This window comes from Neolamprologus brichardi, chromosome 7, assembly GCF_056152115.1.
Source record: "Neolamprologus brichardi isolate AB-2024 chromosome 7, ASM5615211v1, whole genome shotgun sequence".
Taxonomy (NCBI): Eukaryota; Metazoa; Chordata; class Actinopteri; order Cichliformes; family Cichlidae; genus Neolamprologus; species Neolamprologus brichardi.
Window position 1 is genome coordinate 37,557,240 of NC_142110.1, and position 23,155 is coordinate 37,580,394.

Genomic DNA, 23,155 nt, shown 5'->3' on the forward strand with positions numbered 1-23,155 from the left:
CCAATGGGGTATTAAGTTGGATTTTATCTTCATTTCTCAGTAAACATCTACTTCTTACAATTCAACTTTTGCTGTGTTGTATTTTGTTTCTTTTATTAGGTTTTAGCATCTATTTTTGTTGTTATTATGTTTCACCAATCTACAACCTATTTAACCATTAAATATCCAGTTGTTTCCCACTTTATCTGTGGTTGTGTCTTTCGCTACCATGCATTTCATGAATAATTCATTCTGGTATTTATTAGATGGATATTTTGTATCACAGATGATTTCATTATTTTCTCTCCTATGAATAATAAGATTTTTAAGGGAATGTAAGAAATTAGTAGATTTCTCATGGAGGGTAAAACAGGTTTCCTCTGAGACCAGCCAAAACAAAAGGAATACAACATACTATACTCCTCTACAAGAGGAATACTGTAGTCCAGCGTAATGTTAAAGGATAATACTGAGCTACTGATGTATATTTGTTGTCCTGAAACATATAAGGCATCTTTTATATCACGCTTAAGTATTTTTTAATACTTGAGCAATATACTGTCTTTTGTTGCATCATAAAAAAGGTGTAAGATAGTGAAGGTTACAGTACGTATAATTTAATTAAAAGAGAATGCAATATACTAGAATAGATGCAACAATCTATTTGAGAGTCTTTTATCATTATTTGATTATATTGCAGCTCTTTCCTAAGAGGTCCTTCAAATTCAGTTTTCTTCTTGGCAAAATAGTCATTAAAGTAAAAGGAGAATACGACACCTAGTGTAGATACGGGACATATTGTACGTGTGAGTATTGAGAAATCTGTTAAAACTGTTATTTGTATGAGGTGAATTTATTCATCTAGATACAAAGGAATTGTACTTATGTAATTTATTAAATTTTTTGTGTCTCTGCCAAACTGACACTGTTTCTTAGATTTTTAGGTTATTTATTTAATAACTATAGAGACAAAAAAAAGGAAATCTTTATTATTATATCCTGCACTCAGCATTTTTGTATCCTGCATCTCCAGGTCCGCCTGTCATTGTCATACCTCCCAAAAACACCTCTCTGAACATGTCCCAAGATGCACATCTCCAGTGCCAGGCAGTGGCAGATCCCCCCAACATGACATACGTGTGGGAAAAAGGTGGAGAAAATGTCTATCACATAGAGTGAGTGAACTACCATTTTGATCATTATCCTTTTTTCTTTTCTTTTTTTTCCAGGAATGTTGTAAAAGCTTAGTGGTTGTTACGTAAATCTAATTTTGTGCTTTTTGTTCAAGATAGCCTTCATTATCTTTTGCATCATAAAAAAAGGAAAATCACAAAAAGCGGACAATTACTGAGATTTGTCACATTAAATCTTTAATTATTTTTTTTTAAAAAGGAAAAAGAACCCAACATGTTGGGTAGGTTGTACAAGAGATGTGATTTACTTTATAGTGACTGTATTGAAAATTTACCAGAAGCATAACCTCACCTCCTCCTACAGTATGTCTTAGTGCTAGGCATTATAGCACACAAAAGCCCAATTCAGTGGGTTTAACAAATCCAGAACATTCCTTAAAAGTCTGTCTGACATCTACTTGTGTCAGTTCATTACATTTTGGTGAATGAGGGCGAGTCTTCAGACTCTGCATTAAATAAAGGGATACATGAGATCACAAAATGTACTCATGAAATTTAAAGCAATTTGAGCCAGATGTCATCAATTTTATATGTTTTCTCATTCAATTATTTATAAGGCACTCAAACCCCCTGTCACTCAAGTTCAAAAATGTCAGGTAAACGTGGATCCATACGTTCTGTTGATCTGGAAACATGGATACATTCATGCAAAGATCACTTTATTATGAAACCCTCATTGATGCTGCATATAATGCATGGTAAATGCAATACATAGTATGGTTTCTTTGAGTTTAATAGCTAATGTTTGCATGCACTAAAATAGCAACAACTTTACCAGGCAAATGTAAAATTGTTATAAAACTGCAACAGCACCAAGGAAAAATACACCCAATACAGCCTGTATGTTTTTTTTTTTTTGTTATTCATAAAAACTGAGTATTTAGTGTCCCGTGGGAGTGTCTAAGGTGATCTGTGGTTTGTCTGCCAGAATATGCACATCACTGTGCTCAAGCTTTTTAGTGCCAAAATAAGAAATGCTTTTAAAAATAACACCATGAATTGCTTTTATTTGTCATGTTACTTCAGGGCACCTTTTCTAGCTGGAGATAGTCTTTCAGGCTATGCATTTGCAGTTGTTTTCATGCTTCAGAATTTATCATGGACCAATCACACGTCCCCACATACTGTTGAATAAGTATATAAGCACCTGACTTGACTTGTTGTTTTCTAGATACAAGTAAAACATCTAGACAGACCTGAATTAACGAAAATGAGCACTGAGTGATTTCTTTTCACTCTGAGGTAACATTGACTGCACAAACTGTTTTTACAGTCCAGTGGTGATCTAAGGGCCACGTTAAAGAACTCACAACTAAAAGGTTTCTTTGCTGGCACAGAATTGAAAGCGCTTTGCTGTAATCAAGTCTGCTAGTGATGAAAGAATGCTTTATTCCTTCGGTATATGCCTAGGAGAGAGGGTGAGCTGTACACCAGAAATATTCCAGAGATGATAGAAGGTGGATTTTTTTTTTGCTACTTCAGATGTGAAATTTAAATAAGGAAAAAAAGAAACACACACACACATTGAGGTTACTTGTTTGGGGCTTGACATTTTGTGCTAAGGATTTTAAGTCACAGATGAGCCTCTGTTTTCATATTTTACCTGCAGTTCTTCTTAACTAGTGTGGCTTGTCTATGTTTGTCCAGGTGTAGACAACAGGGTAACACCCATTAGCTGATATAAAAAACAACATTGTATCACATTGAAGTTTTCTAAATCAGTGTTTATTTTCTTATGAATTAATGCCTGATATGCACTGGGCTTGGCTCATTCAGCAAATATACGGGGCATTAAATATTAATGAGCACAGTGATTAAAAGTAGGGAAAAAACATATATTACAATGCACTGACCTCAGTTCTGTCTCCAATTTTCTTTCTAGTATCAGCTGGTCAAAAGGTATGAAATTAAAAGTTAGCTGATAGATAATGAATCAGTGGAATCAGAAATGTATCTCGGCAGGTGTTAGATGCAGAAGGTTATTAGTTTGTAAATACTGGAGACAGCATCTATTTTGTGTGTTTGTAAATGTGCAATTTCACCACAATGTTATAAGACAATAAATAGGCCAAAATACTTAATTTATCTCATGGTTTTTAACTTGGTTTTTTTTTTTACCCCTAAACTACGTAAAGGGCAATAAAAGATAACATTATGTTGTAGTCTCCAAAAACAAAGAAAAATACAGAAATAGGATAAAAAATAAAAAAGAGAAGAAATTCTGATGTTGCAGTAGCATCAGTCGTGTCACTTTAAAAGAAGAAAAAAGATATTGCCCTGAAAACTGTAAAGCACCGAATGAGCTTTTCTGTATGAGAGGTTTCATAAAAGCTCTGTTTTGTGCCAGAGAGAAGATGGAGTGAGCAGGGAATGGTTCATGATTGCCAGCATATCATGCACCAGACAATTGAACAGTCTCTTAAAAAACAGTGGCTGGGATAGGGTCAGTTGAGCAGGTTGGGGGCTTAATTTGCATTACTTCTCCCCTTGAGCATTTCTCTATCACAGGTATTACTGTTCATTATACTCAGGTTAATACTCAACCGGATTTCGATTGGGTGGGGGGGAGATTCAGAGAGGCTTTTTGGACCTGATATATATTGCTGTTAACAGCTGAGTAGAGCGTATGAGGATTATTCTGATTATCTATGACTAATGCTGGGAAATAAGCCTTTTTTTTCATTTCTTTGTTAAAAATAGTGAGGTGCTCTTTGACAGTGCCAAAATAGATTTCCTATATTCATTTCTCCATTTACACTCAGATTTCATGCTGTTGTTTGGGTTTAAGATGCAATCATGGCAAAAAAAATTAAAAATCAACACATCCCTTTGAATTTGTCATATTTTCAATGTATTTTGACCTTTGTACCTTTTAAGAAAGACACTATTCTCAAACTAATTATTTCATGTTCACAGCATGAATTACAAAAAGTAAAATCATTCATGTGGAAACAGTAAGTAAAGTCGTACAGCTGTAACACCTTCAGATCCATAAATTTTGGATCAGGTGTTCCAGATTGGGTGCCAATGATTGGACACTCTTTAGAAGTGAGAGTTGGAACCTGTCTTATTTAAAAAGTATGACATCAAGAGTCTGGTGTTTTCTTTGCTATTGAAGTGTGTCCTCTCATGTCAAGATCTAAAGAACTCTGTAAGGGAATAAGAAAAAAAGTTTTGGGTGCCTATGAGTCTGGCAAGGGACTTAAAAAGATTTTGTACAAGAATGGCTGCCCCAGCAAATTTAGCCCAAGAGTAAAGTGTTTGATGGAAAAAGAAGTCTCCAAGAACCTCCTAGTTTATTCCAGGACCAACAGGAAACTCTTGCTACTGAGTACAAAGTACATGTGCTGACCTGCAGATGAGATGTGCAAGGAAAAGACTTGGCTGCCTAAACGTAACATTAGGCCAAAACTAAAGACTTATGCCTGGCTTTTTGGGTTGCTGTGTTCCAGACTGATAACTCAAATGTCGATTTGTCAAGTCACAAATGCTGTGACCATCACAAATGTGATGTGATGAGCATGTCACATATGTGACATGACCATGTCACATATGGACATTTGTGTGTAGTGTCATGATTTGGGGTCGCTGTGGACTGGGGAGTCTCTGAGTCCCAGTTATGAGCAGTTATTATCTTTTCTGTGTAAGATATTATGAATTTATTAAGTAAATAGTTTAAAACTGAACCTGAGGGGTACCCTTTGATGGTATAATGATTCCCATCAAATTAGCAAATCAGCCAAGGAATGGCTGCAAGAGAAGTTATGAAGAGTTATGGAAAGGCCTAGTCAGGTTCTAGTTGTAGGAGGATTTAAATGGGCTGTACATGAAAAAAAGCCCTCTATCATAATACAGTTGACTGAAATCTACATGTGGCAGTGGCAGAAAATTTTACAAGAGCCTGGTGGATAATTGTGCAAAAATACCTACAAGTTATTGATGCCAAACAGGGCAGTATTAGCTTAAGAGAGCAAGAGTAACGTGAATATTAAATGTTTTTGCTGAGTTATTAGAATAGAAACTGCTAATTAAAAATGTTAATTATTCCATGTATGAAAAAACAAACAAACAAAAAGCAAACAATTTATTTTTTTGAATGAGCCCTGTACATCTGTCATTTTTCATAAGTAAATCACCTTAGGAAAACCTTTTTGTTTTTTTGTTTTTTCCACTTTATTGATTTATTTATTTATTTTTACCACAAGGGGAATCAGTAACTATAATTTCGCTAGCATTATACCCATGCTAGCGAAATATGATACAAAAAGTGAGAAGGTAGTTTAGTGCTGAAGCCTTGGCACAGTAGCACTTTTGTGCTATACCCTAACACATGCATGGCTTTCTGTCTACACCAATAATGCCAACATGCTGTCGCAGGTATTATCCTTGCCTTATTTGTTCAGCATGTTAGCTTGCAATTAGTTGCTAATTACTGCTTAAAAAAGTAGAGCTGAAGCAAATGGTAATTTTATTAGGGGACTACAGGTATTTAATTATAATGTACTGGATAAACTAAAGCTGACACTTTTAACCTGGGGAAAAAACGAATATAAGGAAATGTAAATATGTGGCTACATTCTCTATATGTCTATTTTCCATAGCAATTCATTCCATAGTTGATGACATATTTTAGTTTTGACATGACATCACAACACACTCATGCCACTAGTGCTGCTGAATAAAATTGATGATAAAGAAAATCACCCTTTGACCTCTTGTTTTATTTTGTCCTGTAAGATGGTAAAAAACAACTTCTTACCATCTCCAGTTTTATTCTGCAGATTGTCCTCTGTGTGTCTGCCGTTTGTTCCTGAGGCAGGTAACATACCGAGGGTTTGATAGAGATTTGTTTGCTAAAGAAGCTGGCCACTGCTGTGACTGACTGATACAGTAAATGTGCCGTAAAGCCTCATAATTGAGTTAAAAGAGCCTGAAAAGCTCTGTAGGCCTTCAGCATTGGCGATAAATCTTTGTGGTCACTGACAGTGACCCATATCACATTTTTCGATTGATTCTCTGTTAACATGAAACTGAAACAACTAAAATATTCAGTGGCACTTGCTATTTTTCTTAAATGCAAGAGGAAAACAATAGTGGTAAGAAATATCCAAGTTTCTTATAGTACATGAATGTGAATGTGGCTGAAGGTGGTCCCTTAAACATAACACCAAAGTCACAGAGCCTGTTAGATGGATTTGTTTGTTTGTCTTTTTTTCTTTCTCTTTAAATATAAGGATGTATAAAATGAGTGGGCACACTGCCTCTCACTCTAACTGAAATAAAATGAAATGTCCTTAACCTCCATCTGCACAGAACAGTGAATAACAATATTAATAATAACAAAAAAAACCCTCCTACACTTTTGATGTTCTGAAAATGTTCTAGAGAATATTTCCCTCTTATTCTAAAGTAGCTGGTTTGCTCTCATACTGATGTTTTTCTCAAGGTCTCTAAAGTCACGAGTGAAGATCATGGTAGATGGGACTCTACTTATCTCCAGGCTGATCCCAGAGGACTCTGGCAACTACACCTGTGTGCCAACCAATGGCCTGCTCATGCCGCCAACTGCCTCTGCCATCCTCACAGTGATGCGTACGTTTGTGTGTGGTCTGTGGCTAATATATAATAAGATGTCATAAGAAGAAATATTTACTGTGTACTTCATTTATCCCAGATTGGTCAATTCTTTTAGCTACTACACACAACATCTTAAATAAGTTAAACATACACTGTAATGTACTATATAGCAAGTAAAATATTTCAGTAACTCCAGCAGAAACAACATTTCAAATGGCTACAAAAGTAGGAAAGCAATTAATAGTAAAGCATTAATTGGCTCACAAGTGTCTGTTTTAACTAAGCTGAAATTAACTGTTAAACATCAGGGTACAGACGACTGTCTGCTAAACAAATGTGTTGCATTATAGAGATATTGTATCAAGTATGAAACAATTTTCCGTGTCTGTCCTTGTGGTAGTGGAGCTGAATCTGTCTGTTAGAGAAAGCGCTTCAATGTTTGCTTAGTAACCTCTGCAGTACAGCATAAAAGTTGTCCAGTTTTCATCCAATCACAGAGCCACTATGAGTCCTTAAAAGACTATTTGTAATTTCCTTCAAATTTCATTTCTGTTCATTATTGTCTCTATTATTATGAATATTATTGTCATTAAGGCCTGAGCACTCACAGTGTAAAGGCCCCATTGTATCTGCTCAGTTTAATATTTCGACAAAATAATTGCCTGTTTGAGGGCCTAAATTTGCATGAAAACTTGTGAAATCTGGCAGTAATTTGGCATTAATTAATTTTAGAAACAACTTCAATAGCAAGGTAAGAGTCCACATAGATGGACTGCCTATGTAACATTTCTGGATTTTAAAACCTTGGTCACCTAGAATAATCTAGTCATTCCCAGTAACCCTCAAACCATTAAAACACAAAAAGATGCAAAAAATATTATCAAAGATGTACTTCTATGGGGTCTGAGCATGACACATTAGATAGTGTTTCAGTGGATGGTGCTGACAGAAATCGATCAAGTGTTGGCATCACAGATGGCAGGAGGCTAACACACATAGTAGGGGAAGCTGACACACCTGTATGTAAGTCAGGTGTTGAGTAGCTTGGTCATCCAGAAAGAACCAGAGTCCATTTGCATCACACTACAAATAAACTTTGACTTGTTCATCTTGTTTTAGTTCACTATGCTGCACTTTCAGCACTGATAACTTCTGAACAACTTTCCTCAGCACAGATAACCAAAGCTTTAGGATCAACTGTGCTGTGTGAATATAGAGTAAAGAAACTCAGCCTTTGCACAATCCTCCTTTTCATCTAAGTCCATTAAGGCAAGGACCAAGCTCCCCTATGGCTTGAAAATGTCTAGATTATTCTTTTTTCTTTAGAGGCAAAAAAGAAAGTGGATTCTAAGAAACCAGCCGTGTTATATATTTTATATTGTTTATATATTGAAAGGGTGGTCTCCTTATTGAATGATGGGTACATGTACATATAGAGGTTTTACAGTGTGTGTATACTTCTGTTATATTTCTGGACTGGAGATGATGTATGTATTTTTGAAAACATATTTCTATTTTTATCTAGTATCTTTGATAGGCTTTAAAATACAAATATGTATCAAAATTAGGTTTTACTTGCCCAGGGGCAAGAGATGTTTAGTCCATGGTCCTGACAAAGATAAAAACAAAATTATAACTAATCTGGTGAATAGAATATTTAGGAAACCATAACATGATTAGTGTGAGTACATATATGATGCATTTATCTGCCAATGCCAATTAGGATTTACTACATATCTGACATGTTTTGCTTACTGGGGGTTGCTGATGACAAAGGGTCAATTAGTCTGAGCTTTCTTTCATATGTCCCATGTATTCCCTTCATGTTGAGTAGCAGTCTTCACTTTAGAAACATTGTAGCATCGTAAGGTAGACAAACACTGTGATGGACAGTCACAAACAATATTTTAAGCTTCATTTTAAGCACTAAGTCATAAAAAACATGTCCTGATTAGTTTAATTACCACTAAGAAAGCCCCAGTCATATTTTATATATTGAAACAGTGATCTCAGAAAAAAAAAATATAAAAGACAGTAGGAAAGTGAAAGCAACTGATAACTTTAATGCCAAGAGGCAAAGGATATCCGTACCTTCTTTCAGCAGAGGTACAGAGGAAATAACAAAGGTCCTGGATGAGACTGATAACTAGTGTTTATTAAGGAAATCTATATAAATTAAATCAAAAAGATGAAAATAAGATTTCAGAGACATTAAATATGGTGTTTTATTGCACTGCTGTCAGCAGTAGAATTGGTTCTGAACTAAACTGTAATGAAAAAATGCACAGTTCCTAGAACTGATGTAGAAAACTAGACCATACATTCCCTTGAAACCCCAATTTTTGTCTTGTTTTTTCCGCTTATTGTATTTTTTATTGGTGAGGCTTCTTTAAGGTTTTGTAAACAGTTCCCTATTAACATTTTGCTCTTGCCTGTGAAATATATTATTCTGTCAGGCACTCAGTCAACTGCAAATAACAGTCTGCAACGTCTTATACTGAATACACAGACTTGCAGAAAATGCAATACAACAAAACAAATGTTTTTCAAAATAAGTTATGGATCATGGCACAGTTCCTCTGCAGTGGTATGTGCAGTTTTCCTCAGTGTTGACACAGTAAAGTATTTGAATGCTTAACTATTACAAAAATATATAATGTTTTATCTATATAACTGTTCTCAGACCCTGCCCAGGCACTAAAAATGCCCCAGGAAACATACCTCCCCACAGGTATGGATGGTGTGGTTTCCTGCCCAGTGATAGCTCAGCCCCCGCTGCTCCGTGTGGATTGGATGAAGGACGGAGAACCAGTCGACCTGTCTTTGGTAATAAGAATAATAATTTCCACATAACTGCACATTTTCCTTAATAATCAGCCTTTGCTGTGTCCTTAAAAAAATGCTATCCCCTGTTCTGTGCACCCAACACTAGACTATTGATTTGTGATACTCACAAGGAATCACTGGCTGTTTTCTATTAGTACAGAATGCCCAATTTGTCCAACACTGCTGTGAGCTTTATGAATCAATAGCTGTGAGCATTTACTATATTTATGTACTATGTAGTTATTTAAACATAAAATCACATTTCCTGTGCTGACTCATCAAAATATGTTCTATTTCTTAGGTCTAAGGCCATGCAATCACATACATTTTAATAGAGTGGCAGAATTTTTTCAGTCTTAAAAGCTTTGAAAGCCATCCTTAAGGCATTCCTTACTGCCCCGTGTACTTCGATCTTTTTATATTTTTTTTCTGCTTTCACTTCAATCTACTGCTTATTTCATCTCATTGGATAAATGGGTGTAGGAACCATTATAGATGGGGGAGGGGAGTAGCATTTTTTTTCTAAACCTTTGTCCTTTCTTTAAAAAAAATCATAGTTGCACACACACACACACACACACACACACATATATATATATATATATATATATATATATACAGGGCGTTGTTGGAATGCTACTACGCAAGTAACCCTGGCGGAAGGGGTTACATGAATAGGATGAGGGACTTATGGATTCTTCGATACCCAACATCCACAATGACGGCGAAACAACTAGTAGCTCAGTGTTCCAACATTCGAAAGAAGGGACTGCTCTCACAGCTAGAGAGGTACAACATAAATGCTGTAGTGTAGTGTAAACGGCCGTAGTGATCGATGTAGCGGTTCCGAATGACAGCAATATCAGGAAGAAGGAACATGAGAAGCTGGAGAAATACCAAGGGCTCAGAGAAGAGCTCGAGAGGATGTGGAGGGTGAAGGTATCGGTGGTCCCCGTGGTAATCGGAGCACTAGGTGCTGTGACTCCCAAGCTAGGCGAGTGGCTCCAGCAGATCCCGGGACTAACATCGGAGATCTCTGTCCAGAAGAGCGCAGTCCTGGGAACAGCTAAGATACTGCGCAGGACCCTCAAGCTCCCAGGCCTCTGGTAGAGGACCCGAGCTTGAAGGATAAACCACCCGCAGGGGCGTGCTGGGTGTTTTTTTATATATATATGTCTATATCTATTTATATCTATATCTATATTTATTTATTTCTTTTACAATGTAAGACCTTGGGAAGCAGCTTTTAAAATTAAATCATTCCCTTAGTTTTGTGTGCAAAAGAGCCACCCACTTCCTTTGTCCCCTCATCTTCACACAGTGAGCTGACCCCCTCCTCAGTGCTTTATGTCTGAGCTGTGGACATGTCAGCAGATGAGATGCACCACAGGAAATGCGATAGATTCCTGCAGTGTGGGACACAGGCGCTAGAGTCAGGCTGTTATTCTGCCAATTATTCCAATTCTACCATGGACGTCACAAGCTCTCATACCCACAGTAATACTTTCTTACTGCCTCATTCTGGGAGGGGGGGCATGATAGCAATTTTGACTTCATTAGACTGAGTGGCAACCTTTTGCACAGTCAAAGCTAAACACAAGCCTTCCAACTGTGACTTAATGGAACAAAAAATGACTGAAAATTTACGGTTTTAAAAGCAAATGCTTGAAAGCTTTGCAGGCCATTTCTGTTATGTGTGTTTTGACTGACCTGACAGAGAATAATAAAAAAGAAATAATCTTTTCTAATCAGACAAAAATCACATCTTTTCACATTTATTGTAAATCTCTTCTTGCAAAAACTGTGCCATTTGGATGGAATCTGTGTATCAGGGACTACAAATATCAAAAACTGTACTTACTTTACAGTGAATCATTCATACATCTGAAAAGCGCATATTTTGCTTGCTTGGTTACAGATTTCCTGCCATTTAGCTCTTTGAGTATTCTGCCTACTTCCTGTTTAAAATGTGTTTTTTACATTTACTTGGTGTATTATTCAAAATTGTGTGTGCTAGTTCTTTTTAATCTCTTACTGTGAGAGGTGTATACAAATTGTGCATTTCTCTCAGTATCCAGGATGGACCTTAGCACCAGATGGTTCTTTGTTCATGGCGACTGTCAACGATGATGCAGCGGGCATGTACAGGTGTACTCCGTACAACAGCTATGGCACTATGGGCACATCTGGACCAACTAGTGTAATTCTACAGGTTAGTTTGCAGTCCAGGCCACCTGGGTCTCTCACCACAGGGATGCTGTGTATCACATGAAGCCACTGTAATGATGTACACAAGACAGATTACATTTCACGCACCACAAATACCGCCTTTGTGGTTTAGATGTGACCTAAAAGCTCATCGAGTCTGCCTCCGAATCTGTCCTGTTCTTATGACTGAGCTGTCAATTGCAGTAATGTGAGATCATTTTAATTAGCCACAACTGCATCTGTCACAGCAAATTAAAAACTTTAAGAGAAACGACATTTTATTGACCTTTTTACTCTGACGTGAGCCCTCTGACATTAATAGAAGTCAACTCAGAGTAACTACAATGGTGGCACTATTGGGGAGTTAATTGTGTGGCTAATCCTTTTGTTATTAAGATAATCTTGTCCAAAGCGGCAGTAATCCAGTCTTAAAATCCATTGTTGGGATTGCTGCGGACTCCTTAATTCAGCTATATTGTTTTGGCAATTCGCAGGACCCCCCTTCATTCAGCATCACTCCGGAGAAACAGTATAAAGTGGAGGCTGGTAGAACCCTGCTTATCCCCTGTCAAGGAAATGTGGACCCAACAGTTAAAGTGACCTGGAGCAAGGTAAATTACCCACTGTGGTTTATTTAAAAAGCGTCCTGTTTTATTCATGTCAGTGCAAATGCTTACACGGATCTTCAATTTATATTGTTTACTCGGAAATCAGAATCAGACACATGAGTCAGTGCTTGCACAGGACATAGAGTACATATGATGCAGTCTGGGTGTGTATAAACAGATACATTTCCAGTTATTGTTTTCCTGATGTACTTTTCTAAATGAGTAAAGACAATATTTTTCACTCTTCCACCCTGCATCCATTTGACTCATGATGACTCATCTTGCACTTAGGGATGTATACATAAATGTATCCAGTAAAACACATTGAGGGGTGACTGCCTAACCGTATAAATCTGCACTTGACCTTAGCTTGTGGGTAGTAGTAGCTGGTGGAGCTGTATCATGTAGGAGGCGTGTGTTTTGATTGCAGTTGGCAAAAATTTTGTTTAGGCTTCCAAAGGACAGAGGTCTAATTTATTCATTTCTAGTTGATCCTCCTCCTCCTCATCTAAGAACATGGATAAAGGAGGTGTGGATGGATGCAAACAGTCCTGTACAGCTCTATGATGTGTTGTGCTGTAGGCACTTACCATGCCGTCTTCTTAGTTATCTAAAGGATTTGAGCTCATCTCCTGTATAATAATATTCTACGCAGATTTTCCAGTTCACTTGAAAATAAGTCGCATTACAGAAATAAGAGATGCTCTTGCTGCCATTTGACTAGTCTAAGAAGTAACTAGACCAAATGATGAGTGCAGCCAGAAGCAAAATCAGTGCATCAGTGTCTTTCCTTGCCAGAGATTGAGACCAGTCAGCAGTTGAAAGAGCAACTTTATCACCACTTTTTATTATGAAATTGCCTGCTTTTCAATTAAAAAAAGGACTTTATATCCACACTCATAGAAATAAGGGCAAAATTCGGATGGTTGTATAACAAAATTGCTATGCATGCTGTAAACTTTATGACTCAAATTTAGCAGAAATCTGCTGTTTAACCTCCTTTGTCATTACATTTCAAATCCAGTCACTTGGAGTATAGACAGTAGACTGTATATAATGTGGGTATAACCTTAGTACACTGACCCAGCAGATATTTGAAGTTTTCACTTAACCATTTTGGCTACTGCCATAATTTTTGAAAACCAGACCCTGTGAATTGGACCTTTGTTCCATTCCTGGTCTCTGTTTCCTATTCTAGCCCACTTATCAAACAATCAGCATGTACAGCATTGTCCATGTTGAGTTGGGGTGCAACATGTTTGCAGGGTTTGAAGGCTCTCCACAATACCTCTTCAATGGACACAACAACAGTATCATAAATGAATCATGTGATGTTTCTACAGTCATTGGTATACAATCAGACCTCTTTTCACAAACAGGGCCCCCAGTGGCTATTAGAAGAATTGCAGGTTTAAGGCAGTTCTGCATTAGCTTTTCAAACCTAGAGGACTACATTCAATTTTTCAATGGAGCCCAAACAAAATCAATCAGTCAATCAATAAATAAGCTTATCAACAAATATATGTCCCAATATGTCTGGTCAGCAATGCATATTAAATTGCCATGAAATGCACAAGTTAAATTAACTCTTGACTTGTGTTTGACTTGTAATTTGTTTGTCCTAATATGTCCCAGCTATTTGTGAAAGTTATAAGATCTTTCATTCATGGTATAGGTACATCTGATTATACCAACGCAGAGAGTTTTCTTCCACGTGTGAATGGTTTTGGTGTTTTTGATAGGTCGGCCTGGCTCGTAGCGTTTCCTACTCCGTAGAACCGGATGGTTCTTTGCTGCTGCAGCCTCTGACCAAGGACCACCAGGGGGTGTGGGAGTGCAGCGCTTCTAATCGTGTAGCCTCAGTAAAGACCAGTACACACGTATTTGTTCTGGGTGAGTCCTGTCTAACAATACCATAACCACACAGTGATTACATGAGCTGTGCACATTTTTAGTTTTTACTTTCCCAAATTATTTTCTGTGTACCTGTGTAAACCTTTATTACACCCAGCACAGGCCAGATGCCTGTGCCTCCACTCCGCCTCCGATGGATAAATGTAGTACAGAGAGAGATGGCCTCTAAACTCCAGGTAGTTGAAGTGCTGGCCGATTTCCATCAACACCTCTCCATTCCCTCCATTACAGGAACCAGTCCCCATGCGGCTACCTCGCTGTCCGTGTCTCCAGGGGTGAAGCAGGCCAACATATCCTGGGAGGCAGGCTTTGATGGAGGATCAGCACAGACATTTTCAGTTTGGTGGGTGTAAAGCCACCCACTTTCTTTTCGGGCAGTAACCATGGCAGCCATCGACAGCAGTGGTATCACTCTATTGATCTCCCGAATGAGGAGTTCATTTATCTGTTATCACTTGTTGGCAGCTTCAATAAAAAAAACGCTGCTACAGAGCATAACTTTATAATGCAGTGGCCATGCTAGCTACAATACAAGGTTACTGACAAAAGAGAGGATAATCTGCCTACTTTCTTTTCCTGTGAATCAGCACTTTTGTTCTGATGAATCATAGATGAATGGATTTTGTTTTAGATATGCTTGTGGTGTGATGGAGAGAATAAAAGGAATCTTAAATTGGTGGAACTTGGTCAAAAACAACCAGAATTATGTGTGCACTGTTAAAAAAAGTTTAGCATGAACGCGAAGTGTATATTTTCTAATTAATTTCAAGAAATAAATAATAAACTATATTTAGATCACCATGTATTTTTTATGTCAGAGAATACTAGTACAGAGATACACAAAAGTTCTTCAAAGACCACACTGTAACCTGAGAGTGCTACATCAGATAAACATGAGATGAGCTGTCTTAATCCTTGAGAGGGTCAGTGCTACAGTAAGGAGCACATAAATAAATCTAAACGACTTAAAAAATACTAAAATAGATCAGCCATGATCAAACAACCTCCCGAGTCTTGGCTGCAGCTTCCTTTGACACCCTGTGGTCACAGCATGTGTTGCCGTGACCACAGGTTAAATGAAAACACTACAGTGAGAAAAGCAGGAGGATGATCGTCTTACTTTAAGAAGTTCAGCATATAATGATATTTGGGTATAATGTGAAAGTCATACCTATTGAAACGTATGGTAACTTTAATCACCATACGTTTCAGTTATGTCCACAAATGATTTAAAAAAAAAAAAACATGTTCTTGTTGCACTTTGTCGCGTCTAGCAGAAGAAATGTTTAAAATCACGCATATGTGTTATGGCTCTTTGGGCAGCTTTTTATTCCTCTTGAAAATGAAACAAGTCTCTGCTCTTGTAATTTGCCTAATAAAAGTGATTTGCTTATTGCAGAACACAGTAACATAAGGTCTCTGCACTGAATTCTTTGTACACTTGAATATCAAAAGAGAAAGTCAGCATAACCATGTTAATGTTACCAGTAGCACTGATGGAGTCCAAGTCATCATTTAAAAAAAAACAAACCCTGCTTTTCTGAAACTGGTATTAATATTTCTTCTGCTGTTTTTGAATAGGTGAATAGGGTATTTTTTAGCCTTAGGGTCAGGTAATTTTCTCTGTAGAGAAAAGACATGTAGAACCTCAGCTCTGGTAGAAACATGAAAATCACTATAATTGGAGTTGCAAGCTCTCTGTGCAATTTCACAAGATACATCAGTGCCGTCTCTGCCACACATTCTGGAGCTGATGACGAATATGAATGTTTAATGAAACCTACTTTTCTGTCATGTTTCATAAAATCACACTCCCAGAATTCCCTGCTCCTCTTTTGTTCTCACTCCTTTTCTCTTTGTCTCGCCTCCTCTGCAGGGTGAAAAAGATTTCAGCAAGTGATGATGATGGGAAGCAGGACTGGTTCTCTGTGCCTGTGCCCCCCTCCTCTGCAACTAGGCTGCAGGTGACAGGCCTGTCTCCTTCCACCGACTACCAGTTCAGTATCCTGTCTCAGAATAAAATGGGAACTGGCCCCTTCAGTGACATCGCCACTGCACGGACTTTGGGTCAGTATCATCCCCTGGTTTTATCTGAATCTGTCTACGGAGCTGCAATTTCAAAGGATGATCTTATTTTGGCACAAAATGGAGATTTGCTGTCTGATTCACTCCAAAGCTAACAAATCTATTATCAGATGTTTGTATTCCTCCTCACTCTCAGCTGCAGCTAATTAAGGTTAATTCTGCCCAAAGGCCAAAAGCAAACTTTAGCTGTTGTGTGATAAATATGCGAGTCAGCTCTCAGTGACAATAATAATGTTCTTGCAGTACAACTAACTTTGTGACTGAAGAAGTCTGTAAGCTATTCCATCAGTTGGTCTATTCCCCAGCACAAACCTAAACATCATTTTCAGTCATGATTTTCAGTGCCTAGAAGATGAAACCTAATGGGTTTATCTCATCTTTCACATCTTTCACATTTCAGGCTCGGTCCAAAAATTGATTAACTGGTTCGCATACATGTGTTGTTTCTTATCTCACTATTGCTACTTTTAAATACAGACTTAAAATGCCAAATGAGCACATAAAACAAAAGGTTTGCACACTCATTGCAACTCTTATAGCATTCTTTGATCCCATTCAAGCATTCCTGTAGTGACACAAACTGGAAACAAAACACAGTGCAGTGAAACAGGATTTCCTCTCTTCACGATTTCTTATTTTTCTTTTTTATATTTGCTACACGTTTCAAATCAAAAAATTTTAATGTTAGACAAGGTCAACTAAATGAATAATATATGCAGTTTTTAAATGATGATATCATTTATTAAGGGGGTAAAAAGCAAACCTGCCTGTGTGTGGAAAAAAAAGTTGGCCCTAAATCTAATAACCTTCTTATCGCTGGGGAGCAATTTTGGCCCACTCTTCTTTGTAGAATTGTTTTAATTCAGGAACGCTAGAGGGTTTTCAAGCATTAAAGGCCCGATTTAGGTCATGCCAAAGCATCTCATTTGAATTTAATTCCAAACTTTGACTAGCTCACCTTTGTTTTTTCTGTTCAGAGGTGGACTTGCTGGTGTGTTTCAGATCATTAGGTTACTTTTTCACATAGGTTTGGATAGCTTTTTTTTAAAATTACATTTTGTATTCACATTGATCTTTGTTAAAGGAAGATATATAAAGCTTAACATGTAAGCACTGTCAGAGCATGTTAGTATTCATCACAAAGCACTGCTGTGTCTAAATAGAGAGAGCTGTCAGCATGCCGGTCACTCTTTGTCATGTTTAACTTTTTTTTTCCAGCATTGGGCCCATATGTTCAAAGGTATTTTGTGTGATTTACAACTCTCTGGTGTCATCAAAAAATTATCAAAATTTAGCTTAGGGCAAAAACCAACATTAAAATGCAATGTTTATACACCCAGTGGCACTACTGTTTTCTTCATAGATGAATGGATAGTACATTAAAATCTGTTTAGTCCTCTGCCTTAGACTCATGAAGGCTGGAGTTGTGGATGTTACAGTCTGTGGAAATGTTGTTAAATGCAGATTTTTTTTTCCTTGCTACAAACATTTTTTTCATTCCAGTCAGAGAAAATATATCTGTGAGACATCTGAGAGATCATGGAAATTAATTTGAAGGTGAAATCCATTGGATAGGAAGTAAAAAAATAACATTTAGATTTTTATTTTTTAAGATATTTATGTTGGTAGCCAAAAAAATAAAATAAAGGCTAGACTCAGGGGAAACAAACAACCTGATCATGTTAGTTTGTCTTTGTTAAACATTCATGGCAGCAGTTAATTATAATAATATGATAATCCTGAAAATAAGGAGTAAGCATGCTATATCAGTGGTTTCAGTTAGGAATTAGATAGATACAATTGGATGGATGGATATGTTTTTATCAAAAAGTCTTGAATTTACCAAACTGCATAAATATGACTATGTATTTCTTGTTTGGTACACTGCAAAAGACTAATGTCAACCTCTCTCTTATTCCCCTCACATTCTGAAGATTGAGCATCAGTGGCTGTAGCAATTTCCTCTGGTGTAATTTAATTTTTCCGCCAGAACATATCAATCTGATCGACTGAAGCTCTTTCTCATTCTCTCTGCATCAGATCCTCCACCAAGGAAAAACAAACTAAAGCCCCCTGCATCGCTGTCAGCTAATCGGGGTTCAGTAGGTGTTGTTCTGCAATGGTTCCTTTCTGAAGCTCAGCACCCTCCCGTCACTGGCTTTGTTCTCCAATCCCGCACCGAGCAAGGGGAGTGGTTTAATTTGGACGAGGACATCAGTGCCAACAGTAGCGAGATAGTGGTTCCGGGTCTGCACAAGGTAACAAGCCAGACACGCTGCTCCCTGCGAGACTAATCAGTCCATGCTGCCTGTTGAATGCCTTTGAGATTTTTATCTAAGCTTTCCTTCCGTGGTTTTACTTTTTCAGACTCTCAATTATACACACTTCATGACAGTCATCACTTTTCTGTCATATTTCAATCTGCATGCGTTGCCTTTTTTTTTCTCCTCCAGTCTGTTTCATCCTTCCTCTTTCTCTCCTGTATAGGCCTACATGAATTCAAATGAACGTCATTAGCATTGCAAGCACAATCCAGTGTTGACAAAGTGTGGTTTCATCCTCTGTCCTCCCCACTGTGTGTGTGTGTTTGTGTGTGTGCGGATGCTGGTCTCAGGACTGTGTGTACGAGCTGCGACTGCTATCTCGACGTGGGGACTTGCTGAGCGAGCCCAGTCCATCAGTCAATGTCTCCACTGCAGGTAGGTTTGGTGAGCAACCTTGCTCACTTCACATTTGTTCCCCACCTTGTGTTTGAACCCATTCTACTTCCTCAGTCTCCTTGTCCTAACTCTTTCCCCCCTCTTTCTATATTTCTTATCCCATCCCTCTGTTCCCAGCGTTAGACTAAAATTAGAGCAGGGCCTCAGGGAAAGCTGTCCATTAGAAGCCTGAATGATTGAAATGGCTCCACTAATAACTTCTCAAAAGAGTTAGTGATTGAATTTGCACTTTTCTTATTATTATGTGAATATGGCATGAATGTTACATTAGCTAGAGTACAGAGACATTAAACAGAGAGATCTGCAACCCCTAATGGTGTAGGACCATCAGCACCAAAACAATATCCTGTTGATTAACACAGCTCTGCTGATAATCTCAGTTTTACATCTGACAGATTAAGTTATGCAAAATAATTAAGTTGCTGATTAGATGAACATTATTATCAGGGATGTAGACTGGAGATTAAATCTACCTAAAAACCTTTTAATCATGTAGAATGTAAATTTATTGTTTTAGTATTATTCTGTTGTTGCTATTGTTCTCAAGTTTGTGCTTTCCCCTTTAATCAAGTATATATTTATGTAATCCTATAGTTCTATCCATCTATATCCTTCTCTCTCCCTCTTCCCCCCCCCCCCCTATCTATCTACATATATATATATATATACACATATATGTATATATATATATACTTAAAATGTATGTTACTTTTTTTTGAAATAGCTATGATCAGACCAGCCTTTGTTTAGCAACATGTACTACTGCTGAAATCATGTCACAGGTATGGAGATCTACCCGTCCACTTCCCGGCTCCTGGAGTTCGTCCCAGAGTCGTTACTGGCCGGTGTCCTGGGTGGGGTCGGCTTCATGTTGTTGGCCCTGGTCTTGCTGCTGGGGTCCGCCTGCATCATCAACCGCAAGAGGAACCAGCGCCGCAGAAAGAAGAGAGATGGTAAAATGCTCCTCACTCCAGAGACTCAGCAGACACTCACTTTGATGAACTGCATCATGAATATAATCATTTATTCAATAAAATATTGAAAGCACTTTCAATCCATTATATAAATCATGGCCCACTGCATGGATTTGGCGCTCCTCTTGTCCACCCCCTTCGTCCATTCACTTGTAAAAGTTATTGATGTCATTTACATTACTTGCTAATTAGGGTAATTTCTCATTAGTGGCTGATAAATGTAAGTGTAATTAACTTTTTGGACAAGCCTGGGTGCCTCGGGACCTATAATGGGCTCTTATTACGGTTGATTATGTTTTTACTTCTTGGTCAGTGTGGTTGTATCCTACTGAGTCAGATGCCATCTTGCCCCTCTCCCTTCCTTTCAGAGCCCCCAACTGCCATCTATAAATGCTCCCCATCAATGTAAGTACCCCTTTATCATTTCATTATAATACCTCCCATTCACCTTTCCCTCTGCCTTCCTTTAAGTGTGCTGAAAATGCCAGCACTTCAGTTATTTTCTATTGCATATCTTTGTTTTCTTCCTCATCCTCTGCTGCTGCTGCTGCTGTTTTAGTCTCTCTCTATATATTTCTCCCGCCCCCTCTTTCACTTTCGCTCAGTCTTATTTTCTCTGCCTCTATTTCTCTTCCCCTCACACCTCCAGTTTTTCTTACAATTTTCTTCTGTCACCCCTCCCTTTCCCTCTTTTTCTCTCTCCCCCTCACAGAAAGACTTCAGGCACCAGCACTCCAGACAGTGTGCTGAAGAAAAGCCTGCTTCCAGCCAGCTCCCACTATCCCACATCTTCCTCTACCACCACCTCCTCTTCTTTGCAGACAGACTGTTCCTCATTTAGCACTGAGAATAATAATCGGAGGAAGCATCTTATGTCCAAGTACAGCAGAGACAGCCTCACTAAAACAACATCTCTAATTTCTCCTTCAATTGAGATGATCTCTAGAGGCCCAGATGGGCGATTCACACTCCCACCGTATGACACTGAGACTCTGAGTGTTCACAGCAAGAAAAGTGTAAGGTATGACCAACACTCCAAAGTTCGAAGGTCTGTGTCACTGCACTCGGAAAAGGAAGACAGGAAAGAGTGTCCATTTGTGCTTTCTGTTGATCTCCCGCCTTGCAAGAAGTCAAGTTATGATGGCTTTCCTGAACTCAGCAGCTTGTGCTCTGACAGTAGTTTGGCCACTATTCATCATCACGACAGAGAAATGACTCCCGTATTTCCAGTGCTTCCACATATCCGAGCTGGCCTTGGTCAGCCATCTACAACTGCAAGCGCTCTGGTGCTCCAAATGGAACATGAGAGGGAAAGGGGGAACCTGCACCGCTGCCTGAAGCTGGCTCAGGAGAGGGAGGAACTAGAGAGGGAGCTGCAGTGGTACACGTTAGAAAGAAACTCCACAAAGCACGAGCAGTCAGACTTAAAGAGGAGGGAGGATGGTGGCAACGAGCTTTTATGGGAATACAAGAGCAGCACCTTGCCACACAGATACTCCCTAGCCAGCAAGGAGAACCGTTGTTTCTCACCAAGCTTTTTATCATCATCTTCTTCCTACTGGGAAACGCATCCTCTTGTTTCTCCACCCACTTTGATCCAATCCAGGACCCATCTCAACGCATCATCAGCTGCAGCTCCCTCATATTTAAAGTCCAGCAATTGTCATTCTTCTCCGTTTTTGCCCAAACAGACTTCCTTTCAATCTGAGGAGGCAGGCAGTTTTTCGAAAGCCAGATTAACTCTCCCACATCTTTCCCTAGAGCACCAGAGACATGAAAGAGCAGGGGCAGCACCAGAAAGCTATAATGATTCACCACAATCCACAGGCCTAGATATGCAAACAAATGATTCATGTTCTGAGACTCAGAGACAGAACAATCTTAGTCATGGCAGCCTTTCAACATTGTCTTTCTACAGCAATAAATACACTGAAAGATCTAATTCAGCTCTTGATGCGTTGCCAGGCTCTTCAAATGTGGAGGTAGTGCTCCCCAAACCCACTGGTGAAGATTTGTGTGTTGAGATGAGTGTAGATGAGCCACACTTTGAGATGTGTCGTGTGCGGCCTGCAAAGCCAATGTTGCACCAACGAATTGCATCTCATGTTCAAGGGCACACACTGACCCGCAGAGGTCGGCATCATGATATGAGGAGGAGCACAAGCTTGAACTGCCGTGGCCCTGTTTCTGTGGATGATATATTCAGGGTCCCAGATTCTTCGCAACCTTTAGAACCACACATGTTGAAAGCTCCGAGCCAAGGCTCTAAAATATCACTCTCTAAGCAGCGAAGTCAGAGTCTAGACTTGAGAAGACGGAAGGAAAGCAATTTCCTGACTCCTGATGCATGGATAGACTCTCTTAGCCAAGAAAACTGCTCTGCTCCATCATCTTGTCCTCCAGACTCGCTGTTCTGGAAACCTCAAAGTGCTCCTCCTAGGAAGATTACCAGCTCTCCTCCAAATGATCATGCAGATACCAAATATGCCACCTATTTAACTCCTGCTGCTGCTGCTGCTGACCCTCTATTTTCAATGAGCCGTCCAGAAAGGCCCACAACAAATCCTAATGTGCCTTGTCATTACGAACCAAGAAGAGAGACCTGTCTTGTACCCAGTGCTGCCACAATGCCAGGGGACTACCAGGAGGACATGGAACAGGAGGGAGGTTATTTGGAGGCCGTGAAAGGAGCCGCTAAATGCTTACTGCCCAACACCGATGCTCACGAGGTACTGGAATTGGAGGCAGGAGGCTACGATGGAGTGCCAGAGTCTGGCAGCAGCTACAGCAGTTATGCCAGCAGTGGCCTAGGAAGCATGGAGCCCAGTAATGGGCGCCTTTCCATGTGTCACCTTTCTCCAACACTTATAAGCTCACCTGAGACTATAGAGGACACCCAGGGGAACACACAGGACATACAAAATAACAAAATGGAACCAAGCCAAAGGTATTAAGCCATAATGAATAAAGGAAATTATGTTGTATAGAACAAAATGTGTGGGATTACATTTGCAACTTGAATAAACCCTGTGTCGTAAATACAAGGCTTGCAAGGTTAGCCTAATATACAA

General features: G+C 38.8%; 1 protein-coding gene across 1 annotated transcript in view; it reads left to right on the forward strand.

The window, feature by feature from the left end:
- Window positions 1–23,155, forward strand: part of igsf9a (immunoglobulin superfamily, member 9a) — a 57,681-nt gene that overhangs the window by 29,620 nt on the left and 4,906 nt on the right. The window contains exons 7-19 of the mRNA XM_006795662.3: window positions 1,013–1,154; window positions 6,619–6,764; window positions 9,433–9,575; window positions 11,647–11,787; window positions 12,278–12,394; window positions 14,134–14,284; window positions 14,537–14,648; window positions 16,182–16,372; window positions 18,431–18,648; window positions 19,005–19,089; window positions 19,893–20,063; window positions 20,453–20,489; window positions 20,797–23,031. Of these exons, the coding sequence (XP_006795725.2) occupies window positions 1,013–1,154; window positions 6,619–6,764; window positions 9,433–9,575; window positions 11,647–11,787; window positions 12,278–12,394; window positions 14,134–14,284; window positions 14,537–14,648; window positions 16,182–16,372; window positions 18,431–18,648; window positions 19,005–19,089; window positions 19,893–20,063; window positions 20,453–20,489; window positions 20,797–23,031 (3,889 nt within the window). The remainder of the gene's footprint in view (window positions 1–1,012; window positions 1,155–6,618; window positions 6,765–9,432; window positions 9,576–11,646; window positions 11,788–12,277; window positions 12,395–14,133; window positions 14,285–14,536; window positions 14,649–16,181; window positions 16,373–18,430; window positions 18,649–19,004; window positions 19,090–19,892; window positions 20,064–20,452; window positions 20,490–20,796; window positions 23,032–23,155) is intronic.